Genomic DNA, 15,672 nt, shown 5'->3' with positions numbered 1-15,672 from the left:
GGTGGGGTAGGTGGAAAAAAAAAACCTCCAGTTAATTACGTCAATAGATAGATAGATAAATAGATAGATAGATAGATAGATAGATAGATAGATAGATAGATAGATAAATAGATAGATAGATAGAGATAGATAGATAGATAGATAATTCGCATTCATTTATGATATTCTATAAAAATGGTCTATACAATGCAACTGAAGTGTGTGAGTGTCCAGAGATAAACATTAGGCTTCTTGTTAAAAGTATCATTTTTAACTTGTAGTTCTGCATACATCTCTATTGAAGTTCAATGCTGTGTATATCTGAGATATAAAGTAGAAAGTAAGGCGTATGTGTGTATGTATGTCTCGCATAGAAATCAAAACCCCTTGACCAATCTTAACAAAACTTGGCAAAAATGTTCCTTGGATCCTGCCGGAGACCGTAGTGTGTGTTTCCTGTCCCTCCCAAATATAAATAAATAGAAAAAACTAAATATATTTCAATTAAAGAAATAAACTTTTTAACAAATCGGATATGAATGTGTCAGCTTAACGGGTAAATCCATTTAGCAATCCACTTTTATTTTCGTAAAGTTAAGTTTGACATAGATCTATTCACTAGAATAGTAATACCCAAACTATGCCCCGCAGGCCGAGGGTAATAACCGGCTAGTTTATAAATAGAAGTTACATTCAAGTTTGTTCAAAAAAAAGTCTCTTCATGTTTATTTCAAGTCCTACATTATAAATATAAACCGCCAACATCGTTTTAGTTGTATTAGGAGTCTGGAGCTACAAGCCAACGACCGGGTAACAAACAATAAGCACTTTTACAAACCTAGTCTGTCGCCTACTTCACACAGCCCAGTCTGTCGCCTACTTCACACAGCCCCAGCCCACGTACTCAATTTGGGACCTCGTCATCCCATTGCGTTCAATCTCGGATTTAGTGTTGCTGGCAGCTTTAGGTGGTGCAGGACAAGGGAGGTTAATCCTTCCGGAATTGGATTAGTAATCCCGAAACATCAGAAACAGATGACGCCGTCATGGACTACACACATTCCCCTTTCTTCAAGGTCCGTAGTAAACACAGAAAAACCAAAACAGTACATCTATTACAAATATAAAGAATTAGGTCAATACAAGCATACTTAGAAGGCGTTGAAAACATTGTTCTTAATTTGGCTGGCATGAATATTTTTTAATGCATTTTCGTACAAGTGCTACTTCTGGGAAGGAGAATGTAATGGGTTGCCTGAATCAGCCACGAAAACCAACTACTTATCAGAGCTTAAGTCATTGATTAAGATGGCTACTGGCATGTACAAATAAATTGCTAAGGACGTAACTATCTTCTTTCATGAAGTAACGTCTGATAAGATAAGCAGAGATAAGCAATATCTGACAAAATTGGTCCAAACATTTTTCTCTTTAGATCTATATCGAAGAGAATCTAGACATAACCATATACAAAATACTACTCATAATAAAAAGGCTTGTCTTCGAGTTCTAAGATTATTGAGGGATGCAATATTTCCCGTGGCTGCGCAGCCCCTACTCATAATAATAATTAAAGAAAAGACAAATCTATTAGATATTATACAAGTTAGGACTTATTTGACCCGCGAGTTAGCTCGCTTTGTATCAATTACTTTATAAGAGGTATTTATTGGATTATCTTGGTTATGTACCTTTGATAGACCAGATTATTGAAACTAATGCGGAAGTTTTAGTTCGGATTACGTGTGGGATGAAAAGATGGCACTCGTTGGTAAGTTACTGTCACGAAGGGAAAGGGGACGTGACAGGTGGTGGTGTGGGGGGGAGGGGGAAGTAAGGGCAGCAATGACAAGGACGGTACGAGTGGTTTGAAAAAAAAATCTTATATGGATGCCACTTACTGTCATGATGGTCTCTAGTATCTCGTTAGAGGGCGGGATGAGCAGGAGAGATGAGGGTCTGTCTGGGATGAGGCTCTATCTGGGGAATACCTCAAAAACTAACAGCAGAAGTTGGGTGTGGGGGGGGGGGGAGTTGAAATCACCAAGATGGCAGGCTGGTCTCACAAGAACAAGAAATGTCAGTGACATGATTGAACTTATTCTAAAAGTCTCGGAGATATCAGCTCAGCTTTCCCGCGTAATCTCTACAAGTCTACACCAACATGTTTGCCCATATGATTGATTTCTTAGCGTTCGACTTGGTCTTGGAATCAAAGGGATGTAATTCTGTAGAGCCGAGCATATGTTTGAGCAGAGTTATTGCTCTTTCGCAGTCCTCACTTCACAATCATTTCTGGACACGTAAATTAATTTCTTTTTATGACTCTGTTCGGCCGAAGTGGAGAGAGAAAAATCAAAGCAAATATTTCTTTCATTATAATCAAAGAAGAATGAAAAAAAAAACCATATTCTTTAATCGTTTAAACCCAAATAAACTTATGCTTACCCGAATGACATACGTCTGCTAGATCTCGATGTATCCCTTATAAATGTAACCTTTCCTCGAGTTATTTATAATGTAAAAAAACTGCATGGCTATTTCGAAGAACGGTAATGAATTGAATGACTCTCGTTAAGTTTGCTAATATTATGCTTGTTATTGCAAATCAGCTTGAATGACAGAGTGGGTCACAGCCGAGTCTCTGTCACTAAACGTAAAATCCAAATGCCGTCTACAAATACAAACAATCCCTTACACTAATACTGCCGTGAAGTCACCGTAATGTCGCGTCCAAAGTCCTAAACTAAGTGTAGTGTATAAGACTCTAGTGAACATGAAAAAAACATTGTGTTGGTACTGAAAAAATGTTAGGCTAGAAGATCTGTTAAGATATACATAGAAAGAGAGAGAGAGAGAGAGAGAGAGAAAGAGAGAGAAAGAGAGAGAGAGAGAGAAGGAGATACAATGGGAGAGAGAGAATTTGAGGGAGAGGGAGAGAAAGTAAAAAAAAATGGAGTGGGAGAGAATGAGAAAGAAGAGAGAGAGAGAGAGAGCGAGAGAGAGAGAAAGAGAGAGAGAGAGAAGGAGATACAAAGGGAGAGAGATAATTTGAGGGAGAGGGAGAGAAAGTAAAAACAATGGGGTGGGAGAGAATGAGAAAGAAGAGAGAGAGAGAGAGAGAGAAAGAGAGAGAGAAAGAGAGAGAGAAGGAGATACAATGGGAGAGAGAGAATTTGAGGGAGAGGGAGAGAAAGTAAAAACAATGGGGTGGGAGAGAATGAGAAAGAAGAGAGAGAGAGAGAAGGAGATACAAAGGGAGAGAGAGAATTTTAGGGAGAGGGAGAGAAAGTAAAAAAAATGGGTGGAAGAGAATGAGAAAGAGGAGAGAGAGAGAGAGAGAGAGAGAGAGAGAGAGTAGCAAAGAGAGAATGAGAGGCAGAAAGAGAGGGAGAGTGATACAAAGAGAATGTAAAAGGGAGAAAAGGAGCTGGGGGAGAGAATGTGAGGGATACACACACACACACGCACGCAAATTCTCAAGATTTTTAAAAATAAAGTTATAAAGAAAAACAAAACTAAAAAAAAAGAACAGTCTCCGGAAGCCCGTCAAACAAAACAACTTGTAACGAAAGCCTGCTGGGATAGGCGGAAGTGGTTAATGACCTCCAGGAGAAAACACAGCGCCATATTGGGGGACTCCCATTATGAGATCATTTCGCCCCATGATGGAGGACGGGCGTTGGGTAATAGGGGACATTAGTGCAAGATGCCCCGGTGATGGTTTCAGAGTTGATGGTGTCTACACGTGTGACCAGATTGAGTTTGGGTGAAGCTCCCGGGTTTAGAACTCGGCTGGCTGATGAGAGAATGGGTCTAGGTCGAATGTCACAACTACGTCGCAGGTAATGGGAGTTGATGATGTCCCTTTGCGCACTTAAACTTTGGTGTCGGTGAAGCTTAGTAAATATAAAAAAGTATTAACATAGAACAAGCAGGCAAATGGTTGACTTATAAACTGAACTCTATCAGGACAGTTGCAATTATTACACAACAAGGAAAATGCACTTGATACTTACCAACCTACGAACCTACACATGTACCTACCTATTTATTTGTCTATCTAGCTGTCTGTATATCTGTCTGTCTGTCCGTCTCTCTCTCTCTTCTCTCTATCTAACTATCTATAAAATCTTGATGATAGGTATTGTGTTTGACCACTAAGTTTTTTGTAGAACGGGAAATAGATAATTCTAAATGGTGTGACCATAGACTTATATATCTACTACTAGACTGGAAACCGGAAATAAAATTCTTATCCGCGACTGATCCATCGTGAACTTTTTGTAGAAAGTTGGATCAAGGCGTTGTTTTGTCAGGTAGTTCAAAGCAGTAAAGTTGTGTTTTTTTCAACTCTAACCTATGTAACATATAATTTTATTTTTAGATCTAGATCTAGTAACCTTGTGCGCTATATTCTATTTATGAGCACCATGACACTTGTATTTTTTTTTTTGAATTTTTTATCAGACATCTATATATCTCTGTCTAGCATCTCTAGATCTCATATCCGGTTCTAATTAATAATTTAAGAACTCTCATAGTGACAGTATTAGCGTGATATAAACTCAAACTTATAGTAAAATAAAGCCATACTATATGAATTTTTAATTAATAGTTTGGTATTAAAAAGAATTAGTCGCTACATTTTGGAGGGAGAGAGATGAATATTATCATGTCAGCAAATATATTAAAGACTAAAAAAACTTTTTTTCTGTGTCATAGTAAGTCACTCATAGTAAGCTAATAGCACGCCAGCAAGACATCCCAATTCGTAAATTTCAATATGATTAAACATGACACATTAAGGTACTAGGCTACTATCCTCTACCAAGTGCAGCCCCTTGTGGAGAATAAAGGACAGAAAGTATTGCTGTTACTAGTATATAATGTCGTAGACCTTCTGGTTTGTGGTTTACTGGTTGTATGGCTCACTGGTTTGTCGTTAACTGGTTTGTCATTAACTGGTTTGTCGTTAACTGGTTTGTCATCAACTGGTTTGTCATCAACTGGTTTGTCGTTAACTGGTTTGTCGTCAACTGGTTTGTAGTTAACTGGTTTGTCGTTAACTGGTTTGTAGTTAACTGGTTTGTCGTTAACTGGTTTGTCGTTAACTGGTTTGTAGTTAACTGGTTTGTCGTCAACTGGTTTGTAGTTAACTGGTTTGTAGTTAACTGGTTTGTCGTTAACTGGTTTGTCATCAACTGGTTTGTAGTTAACTGGTTTGTCGTCAACTGGTTTGTCGTTAACTGGTTTGTCATCAACTGGTTTGTAGTTTTGTGATTTATGGTTTACCGGTTTATCATTAACTGATTTGTGGTTAACAGGTTTGTGGTTTACTGATTTGTGCTTTACTGATTTGTAAAAAAAATAAACAAACAAAAGTCGACCTTCGGCAGACACTGGTTTAATCTGCTTCAGGTGTGATAAGACATGTAGGTCATGGCACAATTATGTTTTTATAAACACCTGAGCCATGCTCTCTTTTAATCTTCACACGTGGATTGCGACAGCTCACAAATCAAAGGAAATAATTGTCCAAAGGAAAGTGCCTATGCCCTAACTCTATAACAATGATTAGATATAGCTCGTTAGTTAACTCTTTCGCTCCGTTATTATTGAACACGTTCTGATGGAATCAACGTTGGTATCATCAGTTATGAGAGAAAGAGTTAAGGATAGTAATTCTAATGTTGGGGTGTGTGGTCAAGAAGCCTAAAACAACTTGGCTACGGCTCGGCTAACTAACAAAGGAGCTAGAGTTCAAATCCCGACTCGAGCAGAGTTGTTTGCTGACCGACGAGAGTCAGCACGGAAACCTTCTCCTCCACGGATTACCCCCTCCCCCCCACCCCCGGTCCACAAAAGAGACTGGACAACAGCGCACTGAGCATGCTATATAACTATAAAATATGCACTATGTAAAATGAATGTAACCAAATAGATAACATAAATTATATCATATTTACGCTAAGAACAACTTTAAATTCACATACGGACACAGCCAAAACTCCCTAACGTGAAACCAATGGGTAAACCCATTGCTCAAAGCTATCTCTCCTACAGCTGCTGAGCGGAAATAGATCTAGAAACATACAGCCTATTAACGCCTCTTTATTTGAAAAATCAGCTGGGCCATCCTTCTGACCTCTACCGTAACTGTCATTCAACCCCTAAATAACCCGAGATGCTGTATAAATATATCCACCGCTGGTCACTCATCGATAACAGCAAAGGAAATTATATATCAACGTGTCACTGCTTTTTCCTAAATTTATGGCATGTAAACTATCAGAAAATGAGGACAAATCTTGATCAGAAACAAGGTTTTAGCTCGTGCCACCAGATAGAAGGAGTTTGAGTATGACAAGCTCGAGGGAGGCCATAGCGGGTTAGTTGTATTCAAATAGTATGTTACAAATTCACTTCCCCCTTTGTGGCATTGACACTAGAGCTCACTTATTTAACTCTTTCTCTCCGTAATTATTTACCACATTCTGGTGGAATCAACGCTGGTATCGTCAGTTAGGAGAGAAAGAGTTTAAAGAACGGTGCTGTTACCGGTCGTTTACTTGTAGCACCAAACAGCTGGTAGACAACTAAGCCGTTATAGGCGTAATATATCTTAACCTTAACTAATAAAACTTCAAATAACTTGAACAACTTCCTTTTGTGAACAATACTATATAGAACTTTATTTATATTATAGACAAAATTAACTTGTGATTATGAAATAAATGTATTCGACTTTAGTAATAATATCTTTTAACAAAATCTAACTCACTACAATAACACAACCGTTCAGTCTCACGTTCTGAAGTCGTCTCCCCTAACTAAGACCAAGTGGACGACAATGCCAACTATGTTGCACCATTCACAACCAATCGCGAACCTTTTCCTACTGTCACCATAGAAACACACACGCAGACTCCCAGACTCACTCCATAACAAAAAGGTTTCAGTAAACAGGATGCGCCCGTCTCGAGTACGAAGCGATGGAATTGTTGGTTTAGGTTTTGAGATCTAAACATGATGGCCATGCAGATAGCACAAAAGACAATAGCAACACAAAAACAAGGGGTGGGGTGGGCTGGGGAGAGAGGCGCTAAATGAGAGATTTACTACAGTGCGAGATTAGACCCAAAATTTTCCCGCAGTGGAACTGGAAAAATAGGCAGGGCACAAGATGCGAACCTGACCAAACAGCATATAGTTTGTGGTGTTGCACAACCAAGTCCTTCAGACCAGCATTTTGGATATGTGTCAAGAGCCTCGGTTGAGACACTGGTTGATTGAGACACTGGTTGAGACACTGGTTGATTGAGACACTGGTTGATTGAGACACTGGGTTGAGACACTGATTGATTGAGACACTGGTTGATAGAGACACTGGTTGAGACACTGGTTGATAGAGACACTGGTTGATAGAGACACTGGTTGATTGAGACACTGGGTTGAGACACTGGTTAATTGAGACACTGGTTGATAGAGACACTGGTTGATAGAGACACTGGTTGATAGAGACACTGGTTGATAGAGACACTGGTCGAGACATTGGTTGAGACACTGGTTGAGACACTGGTTGAGAGACTGGTCGAGACACTGATTTAGACACTGGTTTAGACACTGGTTGAGACACTGGTTGAGACACTTGTTGAGAGACTGGTCGAGACACTGGTTTAGACACTGGTTTAGACACTGGTTGAGACACTGGTTGAGAGACTGGTCGAGACACTGGTTTAGACACTGGTTGAGACACTGGTTTAGACACTGGTTGAAACACTGGGTGAGACACTGGTTTAGACACTGGTTGAGACACTGGTTGAGAGACTGGTCGAGACACTGGTTTAGACACTGGTTGAGACACTGGTTTAGACAATGGTTGAAACACTGGGTGAGACACTGGTTTAGACACTGGTTGAGACACTGGTTGAGAGACTGGTTGAGACACTGGTTTAGACACTGACATAAAAAAAAACTCAGGAAACTCTTGTGTCTGATTGATCATTGAGTAAAGATCTAGTTCAGGAGACAGTTGAGACAAAGGGGGGGGGGGGGGTAAGCTTATTACCACAGTTCAGTATTGCATTGACGATCAAATGATCAAATGTAGATAATTTTTATAAAAGCCATTAATCTATGTGCTAAAAATAGTTTTTCCATCTCCTGTGATTCTCAGTGGAGAATTTTCACGAGGCCAATCTATAAATATCTCTAAATATCTATCTGCTTATTGGATATATTGAAGAAATTAACGAAAATATTTCTTAGCAATGCATTAAAACTAATACCAAGACCAAGACCGAGACTGAGACTAAGACCAAGACTAAGACTGCTTTATTGATCCTCATGGAAATTTGTTGTGGTTATAAGGACTCTTTTTTCATATAAAGACAACACAACAGAAACATAACATATAAATACAACAGACACAACATAAAGAGTTCATGCAGCGACTACACACAGGCATCTTGGTCCTTTTTCATGTTTCCTGATCGAAGGGTGGCGTTGATATAGTCTGACCGAGTAATATGAAAACGTGTTCTTAAAAATTCCTCCTTTTTGAATTAACCCTTTCCCATTAAGAACTAATACTAAGCTCTATTACTATCACTACTATGAATTATAGGAGGCGCGGTGGCTGAGCGGTAAAGCTTGACTTCTGAACTGGGGGCCCCGGGTTCGAATCCTGGTGAAGACTGGGATTTTTAATTTCGGGATCTTCGGGTGCCTCTGAGTCCATCCACCTCTAATGGGTGCCTGATATTAGTTGGGGAAAAGTAAAGGCGGTTGGTCGTTGTGTTGGCCACATGACACCGTCGGTTAGTCTCACGGACTGAAGTCGTCTCCCTAACTAAGACCAAGTGACGACAATGCCACCTATGTTGCATCATTCACAACCAATCCGAAACAGATGACCTTTACATCATCGGCCCTATTGACCTTTTTTTTTGTTCCCCTTTCAGACCTTGTCTATAGGGCAGTTGATGTAAAGGTCATCTGATTCTGTGGCCTACGGTTAACGAGGGTGTCATGTGGTCAGCACAACGTACTGAAGTCGTCTCCCCCATATGTGGAAAATCGTGGCCAATCAGCTAGTATTGTTTTCCACTGTAAAATTTCTAGAAAAATCGTTAGAGCCGTTCTCAGAGTATGTGACTATATATTTTTTTAAACCCATGAAGAATATAAAAGCCGATAAGTGAATTTTAAAACGAGTGACATAAACAAGCAACCTTTTTTTTTTTTTTTAAAGATCACTTCCCCTTTAGAAAACTGATAACATTTTGTAAGAGCGATTACATAGCATTTTTACCCAGCCCTAATACCTCCCAGCGGAAAAAAAAAATCATGGTTACGCCTTTGGAATCGTAAAAAAAAATTGTTTATGTATGGATATTGTGGAATTAATGTGAATCGTTATGTTTATATCGTTACCGTAATGAAACTATGAATTAGTTACAGCAATCCTTTAAAATACAGCTCCCTTAACTTTTTACTAATTAGAAACATAATCGCTAATAAGAGTAGTTACTCATACTTCTTGCAAATCTATTAAATTCCATATATATACATTTGTACCACTCCACGTGTGTTTCAAAGTCCTGAATTTTTCTTTTTCTCTTTTATCGTCTGTTTTTATTTTTGAAATGTAAAACAGGTTTTCAAAATCTAAATACTCGGATTAAATTTATTATGAAAATTCCCTATAAAATTTCATATTTATGTAAATTGCATTCACATTGTAGTCTGAAAACGTAACATTTACTTTCTATCCACCAAAAACTAAAAGCCTTTTTAAACACTTGCAATCTCCCCGGCGATGCTAAGTGAGTAGCTCAGTGATACAGTGCGGAGAGAAGGGTGTAGTTATCAGTTAATTGATGGTGCCGGGGAGTACTCACTAGAGCCGCAGGGTAGAAATTCAGTGTCACGTGATGGAGAGAACAGTTTTCCCCACCACTCTTTGTGCGTGTGTGTGAGTGTGGGAGTGTGTGAGACACGTGAGCCAATGGTATTTTTTTAAAAACAAATCCTAGCAATGATGAAGACGATGATGACACAGTTGAACTTGATGATGAAGCGAGATCGTAAAAAAAATAAACACTTTTTTAGCGGCCCCCGAAAGGGGAAAAGACGCTATTAGTTTTGTGCGAAATATCTGTCCGTCTGTCCCGTTTAGATCTCGTAAACTAGAAAAGATAGTGAAAATCCGACATCGCACTATTTTAGACCATTCAAAGTTCTGATGCAACGGCTACTTTTTTTTTCCTGAAAGCGATAAATCTAATTTAAAAAAAAAAAAAAAAACTTTGTCACATGTAAATTATGAGTGAGTCAGGTGTGAATGTATATTATGTTTTTTTTTATAGTTATAATGTTTTGTTTGATTTAATGTAGAAATTGTAAGACAAATTTCCTTACGGACAATAAAGTTTATTATTATTATTAAAAAAAAACAAAAAAAAAACGGAATAGCGCAAATTCTGTGTTTAACAATCTGCTCTTTAACCGTTGGCCAAAGAAACAGATGCCCCATAGATCGCAACGTCTGAAAGTGGAACTTTCCTCTTTAATACACAGAGCTGTCGGCGTTAACTTACGAGATTCTTCTAATTGGCGACGGAAGAAATTAGTTGACTATGAAGTATAGATCAATGCGCCTTGTATTTTTTTGTTTTCTACTGTAGACGTGAAAGAAGTAAATCTTACAGCTTTGATTTAATGTTGTTATGTCACCAACAAACCTCTAGGCCTGTAATCATGTCCAAAGACAAACATTCAAAATACTCGAAATTTGACAGCTGATATATATCTTTGGGAAAAGAATTACTGGCTCGTTGGCCACACTGTGAAAATGCTAGCTTGACCGTTGTAATTTTTCAAAGTAAAAAAAAAAAAGAAGAAATAAATTTAAATTCAGCTAAAGAACGAGAAAGCATTTATGTTGAACGGACTATATTTTCTTCGGCTTTTTCCGCACAGTGGCGTAGCTAGAGTGTTTGATGCCTAGTGCGGCATCTCCTACTGATGCCCCCCTCCTCACGGATATAAAACAACAAATATACGTTATTATACGTTAAACAAAATATACTATAAATAAATATAACGAGTTTTCTTGGTCGCTAAACTATCCTTACTTTTATCGAGATCTGTTTTCCACCAATCGCCTAGTTAGTGAACAGCATCACTGATTGGTATTAATTCTTGATCAACTTAATTAAGTTTGAAAAACTTCGCTCGCATATAATCGCTCGCAATAATCAGAAATATGTAAAAATCTGATAATGCTACCTGAAGAGAATCTTGGACATGATTCTTTTTCTCTCAAAGCAGAATCTGGCATCCAATAGTCATCACGAAAATTTAGACAATATTTAGAACTGAATTATCTAGTGGCATTCTAGCTGATATCTTTTTATTTATTTATTTTTTTTACTCAAGATTTCAAACAGGTCCTTGTTTGAGAAGTTCAAAGGTTTCTGAAGAAATAGCGCCAAACTGTTGACACCTCTTTCGCTCCAGACGAAATGTGTTTTTGTCAATGTTGCTATGAGCACTATCGAGATTGATTTCAATCTGAGGATTCAATAGATGGGATAGCGACAAAATTCATATTCACCAACCACATTATGATATGATCATATTGGGTGATTGTTTTTTTAACTATCACGTCCAAGGAAGAATAAATCTCAATCCGTAGCTCTTTCGTATGTGTTTATACAGAATCTTCACCTTTTTCTCTTGGCTTCTTTTTATTGTGGCCAATACATCTTTCATGTTCGGCACTAACCCTTAGATCAAGGTACTTGCTTTATTCGCTAAAGGTAGGCTAATAACGGCTTTAATTATCGATGTTTTTAATGTTTTCCAGTTAAATGTGCAGTCTCAACTTGACGAATAGTTTTTTTTTTAAAGGTAGACTTACCCACCGTTTATTTCTGTTAATTCAGGGGCCAAGAATCCAAAATAGGTGAGAAAATTAAGACTGCATAGCAACTAAAGATCCACATACTTAAGAGATTTTGTCTTTACAATTCTTCAACTCGTTTATGATGCCCATCGAGGGCCAGATTCTGCTTTGAGAGAAAATAAATGATATCCAAGATTCTTTTCATTATCAGATTTTTACCTTTAGGATCTTTTGATCCCTGCCGTCAACCATTTTAAACAGAGAAGACAATTTTTCCATCTGAGCACTCTGAGAGCCAGCCAGACTTATCAATCAATTAACAGAGTGGCAAAATAAATAAATTTTTAGTAGTTCATGTTTGTTCATGAATGTACAATGTGTGCAGTTTTTACTGAGAAATTTTGTCCTCAGTTTGATGCCCTTCATCACTTGATGCCCCGTGCGGCCCGCACCACCCCCACATGGCTTGCTACGCGACTGTTTCCGCAGGTAGGTATTATTCATTCAACATTTTAATTAATTAATGCTCAGGACCATTTGGCGCATCGTCTTCAAAGTCAGGATCTAAAGTTCTGTAATTGGAATAGTATAAAGTCTAGTAGATCTATACATTCGCTTAACCAGTATTCTTTCTTGCAATAGTATAAAGTCTAGTAGATCTATACACTCGCTTAACCAGGAATCTTTCTTGGAATAGTATAAAGTCTAGTAGATCTATACATTCGCTTAACCAGGATTCTTTCTTGCAATAGTATAAAGTCTAGTAGATCTATACACTCGCTTAACCAGGATTCTTTCTCGTGGAGGGGGTGGAGGGGGGGGAGGGCGGGAATCTGGTGAAGTAAAAAATGGTTAATTGTTTTTAATATAACATTCATTAAGTGTTAAATGAAAGACAATAGCTGTATAACTTGTATAATGGCGTATTGTCTTTTTAAAAAAATTGTTTGTTTGTTTGTTGCATAAATATCTTTAGGGTATTAAACTAAATCGACCTGAGTTATAAACAATAATATGCTTAAAGGAAATTACTTTGAACAATAAACAAAAAAAAATAGATTAGCGTCAACTGAAACAAACAAATGCGTAATCTATATGGAGTATATAATGTTGGAATGGCTACAAGGTTAGGTTGTATGCTGTCTGGACTGCCGTGTAAATGGTCAAACCCTGCCCGCCTGCAGGCCCTGCCCGCCTGCAGGCCCCGCCCGCCTCCAGGCCCTGCCCGCCTCCAGGCCCTGCCAACCAGCGTGAGGTTTTTGCTAGCAGCCAATCATCTTCCACTCTGAACGAATGTTCCAAACATTTCAATTACGCTAAACAAATTGAATATTCTGCATAAATTTAAGGAATAGATAGTCGACAATATTGTATTAGTCGACTACGACGTCCGACACAGTCTGATGCGATGAAAGTAGCCAGCCTCATTGTATAGAGTAGGCTGGGTGGTTGAGATGTGAAGCGTTTGGCTTCTGAACAGTTGATCCCGGATTCGAATCCTGGTGAAGACTGGGATTTCTAATTTCTGGATCTTGGGTGCCTCTGATTCCACCCAGCTCTAAATGGGTACCTGACATCAGTTGGGAAAAAGTAAAGGCGGTTGGTCGTTGTGCTGGCCACATGACACTCTCGTTAACAGTGGGCCGTCATGAGCCCATATGCTCGCAAAGTCTGAAAGGGAAACTTTTTATTGTTTGGCCTTTTTGGCGATCATTCATTTCCAACTACTTGCATTCTATGCAATAAATGTGTCTACAGAATAGATACTGATAGAAATCAAACTACACCTAATAATTGTTAGCGATGATTGGTCAGGAATAAATTGTCAGTTACACTTGTGCTTCTGGCAGAGAACGTTAAAGATCACAATTTTCTCTATTTTCCAGGTGATTTGTATGAGTTTTCAGGAGGTTTCAATATTTTGAGGAGATTTCAATAATTTCAGGAGGTTTCAATAATTTCAGGAGGTTTCAATAATTTCAGGAGGTTTCAATAATTTCAGGAGGTTTCAATAATTTCAGGAGGTTTCAATTATTTCAGGAGGTTTCAATAATTTCAGGAGGTTTCAATAATTTAAGGAGGTTTCAATAATTTCAGGAGAATAATTTCAGGAGGTTTCAATAATTTCAGGAGGTTTCAATAATTTCAGGAGGTCTCAATAATTTCAGGAGGTTTCAATAATTTCAGGAGGTTTCAATAATTTCAGGAGGTTTCAATAATTTCAGGAAGTTTCAATAATTTCAGGAGGTTTCAATAATTTCAGTAGGTTTCAATAATTTCAGGAGGTTTCAATAATTTCAGGAGGTTTCAATAATTTCAGTAGGTTTCAATAATTTCAGGAGGTCTCAATAATTTCAGGAGAATAATTTCAGGAGGTTTCAATAATTTCAGGAGGTTTCAATAATTTCAGGAGGTTTCAATAATTTCAGGAGGTTTCATTAATTTCAGGAGGTTTCAATAATTTCAGGAGATTTCAATAATTTCAGGAGGTTTCAATAATTTCAGGAGGTTTCAATAATTTCAGGAGGTTTCAATAATTTCAGGAGGTTTCAATAATTTCAGGAGATTTCCACGACTCCCTGTAAAATCAGGAGGCCGCGGGAACCCTGTTATGAGCTATAATGGTTTAATTTAATAATTTACACAAAGAATTAGCGCGGGGCCTACGGAAGTGCTGGGCATGCTGCGGCCTACAGTGGCCTAAGGCCGGCCCTGTATGCATCATGACTATGAAGAAACTTAACGGTTGAGAGAACCCTTCAAGAAGGAAGTAGGGGGTCTACACGTATTGGTCAGACGATGTTTGCCAGGGTGTCTGGGAACTGGGTGTCAATATTTTCAATTCTCTTGGCCTGAATGACCTACAAAAGGGAGTTAATTACTAGTGTTATGTTTCTCATGCGCGACAAAGGGCTTTAATCTAGCAACGGTAACTCTCGGAGCTTGCTAACACAACTTTTCTTTACAAATAAATCGCCGTCGGCATCGATTACCACCCACGTGCAGAACTCTCCATGTTTTAGGGTTCATTCAGTTTACTCATTAAGAATATTCTTTTGATATAATTTTTATTTTTAGATCATATAAATGATATTAAATGAGAGAAGAAAATAATTTTTAAAATCAATTTAATTGGAGATATTGATTTCTTTGTGGTGTTTTTCTTTAAATTTTAAATTAGGACTGAATCCAATAGTGCATTTTTTTCCCCCAGTAATTTAACGATTTTCAAAAGTTTCCGATTTTCCTGTGTTTTTTTTTTTAAATTGAGCTTTCTCAATTTTAACGGATTTTCATCAAACGGCCACAATTTTGTTGTTTACCATTGAAAGAAATGACAAAAACATTACAAACCTAGGAGTGAATCTAGACGTTTTGGCTCAGACGTTTGGGCCAAAATATCCGGAATCTTAACGGCTGCGCCAAAACGTCGCGTCGCTGCTTACATGAAGAGTTAAGTGCTTATGTAAAGTCTTATTCACGGATGTGTCCAGAACTGCTGATATTGCTATAAATTTCTTTACAAAGACAATGTGGAATTCACCAGACTAGGGGGATGTCTGTTTAAAGTGGAAGTTTGCAATTAAACAAATTATTCAGCTAGAAGCGGAATGCTATTAAATGTACTCTATCCACGATTCTTTAGTCCAGTCTCTATTTTCTATTTCATGATAAATTATTGTCGAATCTGGAAGAACCGAAATATTGCTTCATTAATTTCGAATAGTATCGAATAATTAAAAATTGTGTCCTCTCGAAGTAGTGGCACTCAAATAGGA

At 38.0% G+C, this 15,672-nt stretch overlaps 2 protein-coding genes across 2 annotated transcripts in view; both read right to left on the bottom strand.

The window, feature by feature from the left end:
• LOC106062946 (rhodopsin-like) overlaps positions 1-15,672 on the bottom strand; it is a 171,802-nt gene that overhangs the window by 99,981 nt on the left and 56,149 nt on the right. The window lies entirely within an intron of this gene.
• On the bottom strand, positions 3,633-7,987 carry LOC129924740 (adhesive plaque matrix protein-like). The gene is made up of 3 exons (XM_056021247.1): positions 7,174-7,987; positions 4,915-5,288; positions 3,633-3,878 (listed from the first exon to the last, which is right to left on the bottom strand). The coding sequence occupies exons 1-3, from the start codon at positions 7,985-7,987 to the stop codon at positions 3,633-3,635; spliced, it is 1,434 nt and encodes a 477-aa protein (XP_055877222.1).

Source organism: Biomphalaria glabrata, chromosome 2, assembly GCF_947242115.1.
Source record: "Biomphalaria glabrata chromosome 2, xgBioGlab47.1, whole genome shotgun sequence".
Lineage (NCBI taxonomy): Eukaryota > Metazoa > Mollusca > Gastropoda > Planorbidae > Biomphalaria > Biomphalaria glabrata.
This window is presented reverse-complemented; position numbering and strand designations above follow the sequence as displayed.

Excerpts from the sequence above, each read along its gene's own strand:
- LOC129924740 (XM_056021247.1), bottom strand. The coding sequence starts at position 7,987 with ATGATCAATCAGACACAAGAGTTTCCTGAGTTTTTTTTTATGTCAGTG. Across the intron at positions 5,289-7,173 it reads ACTATATGCTGTTTGGTCAG|TTAATGATAAACCGGTAAAC; the intron begins GTTCGCATCTTG and ends ACCACAAATCAG. Across the intron at positions 3,879-4,914 it reads AACCAGTTAACGACAAACCA|CTTCACCGACACCAAAGTTT; the intron begins GTGAGCCATACA and ends ATATTTACTAAG.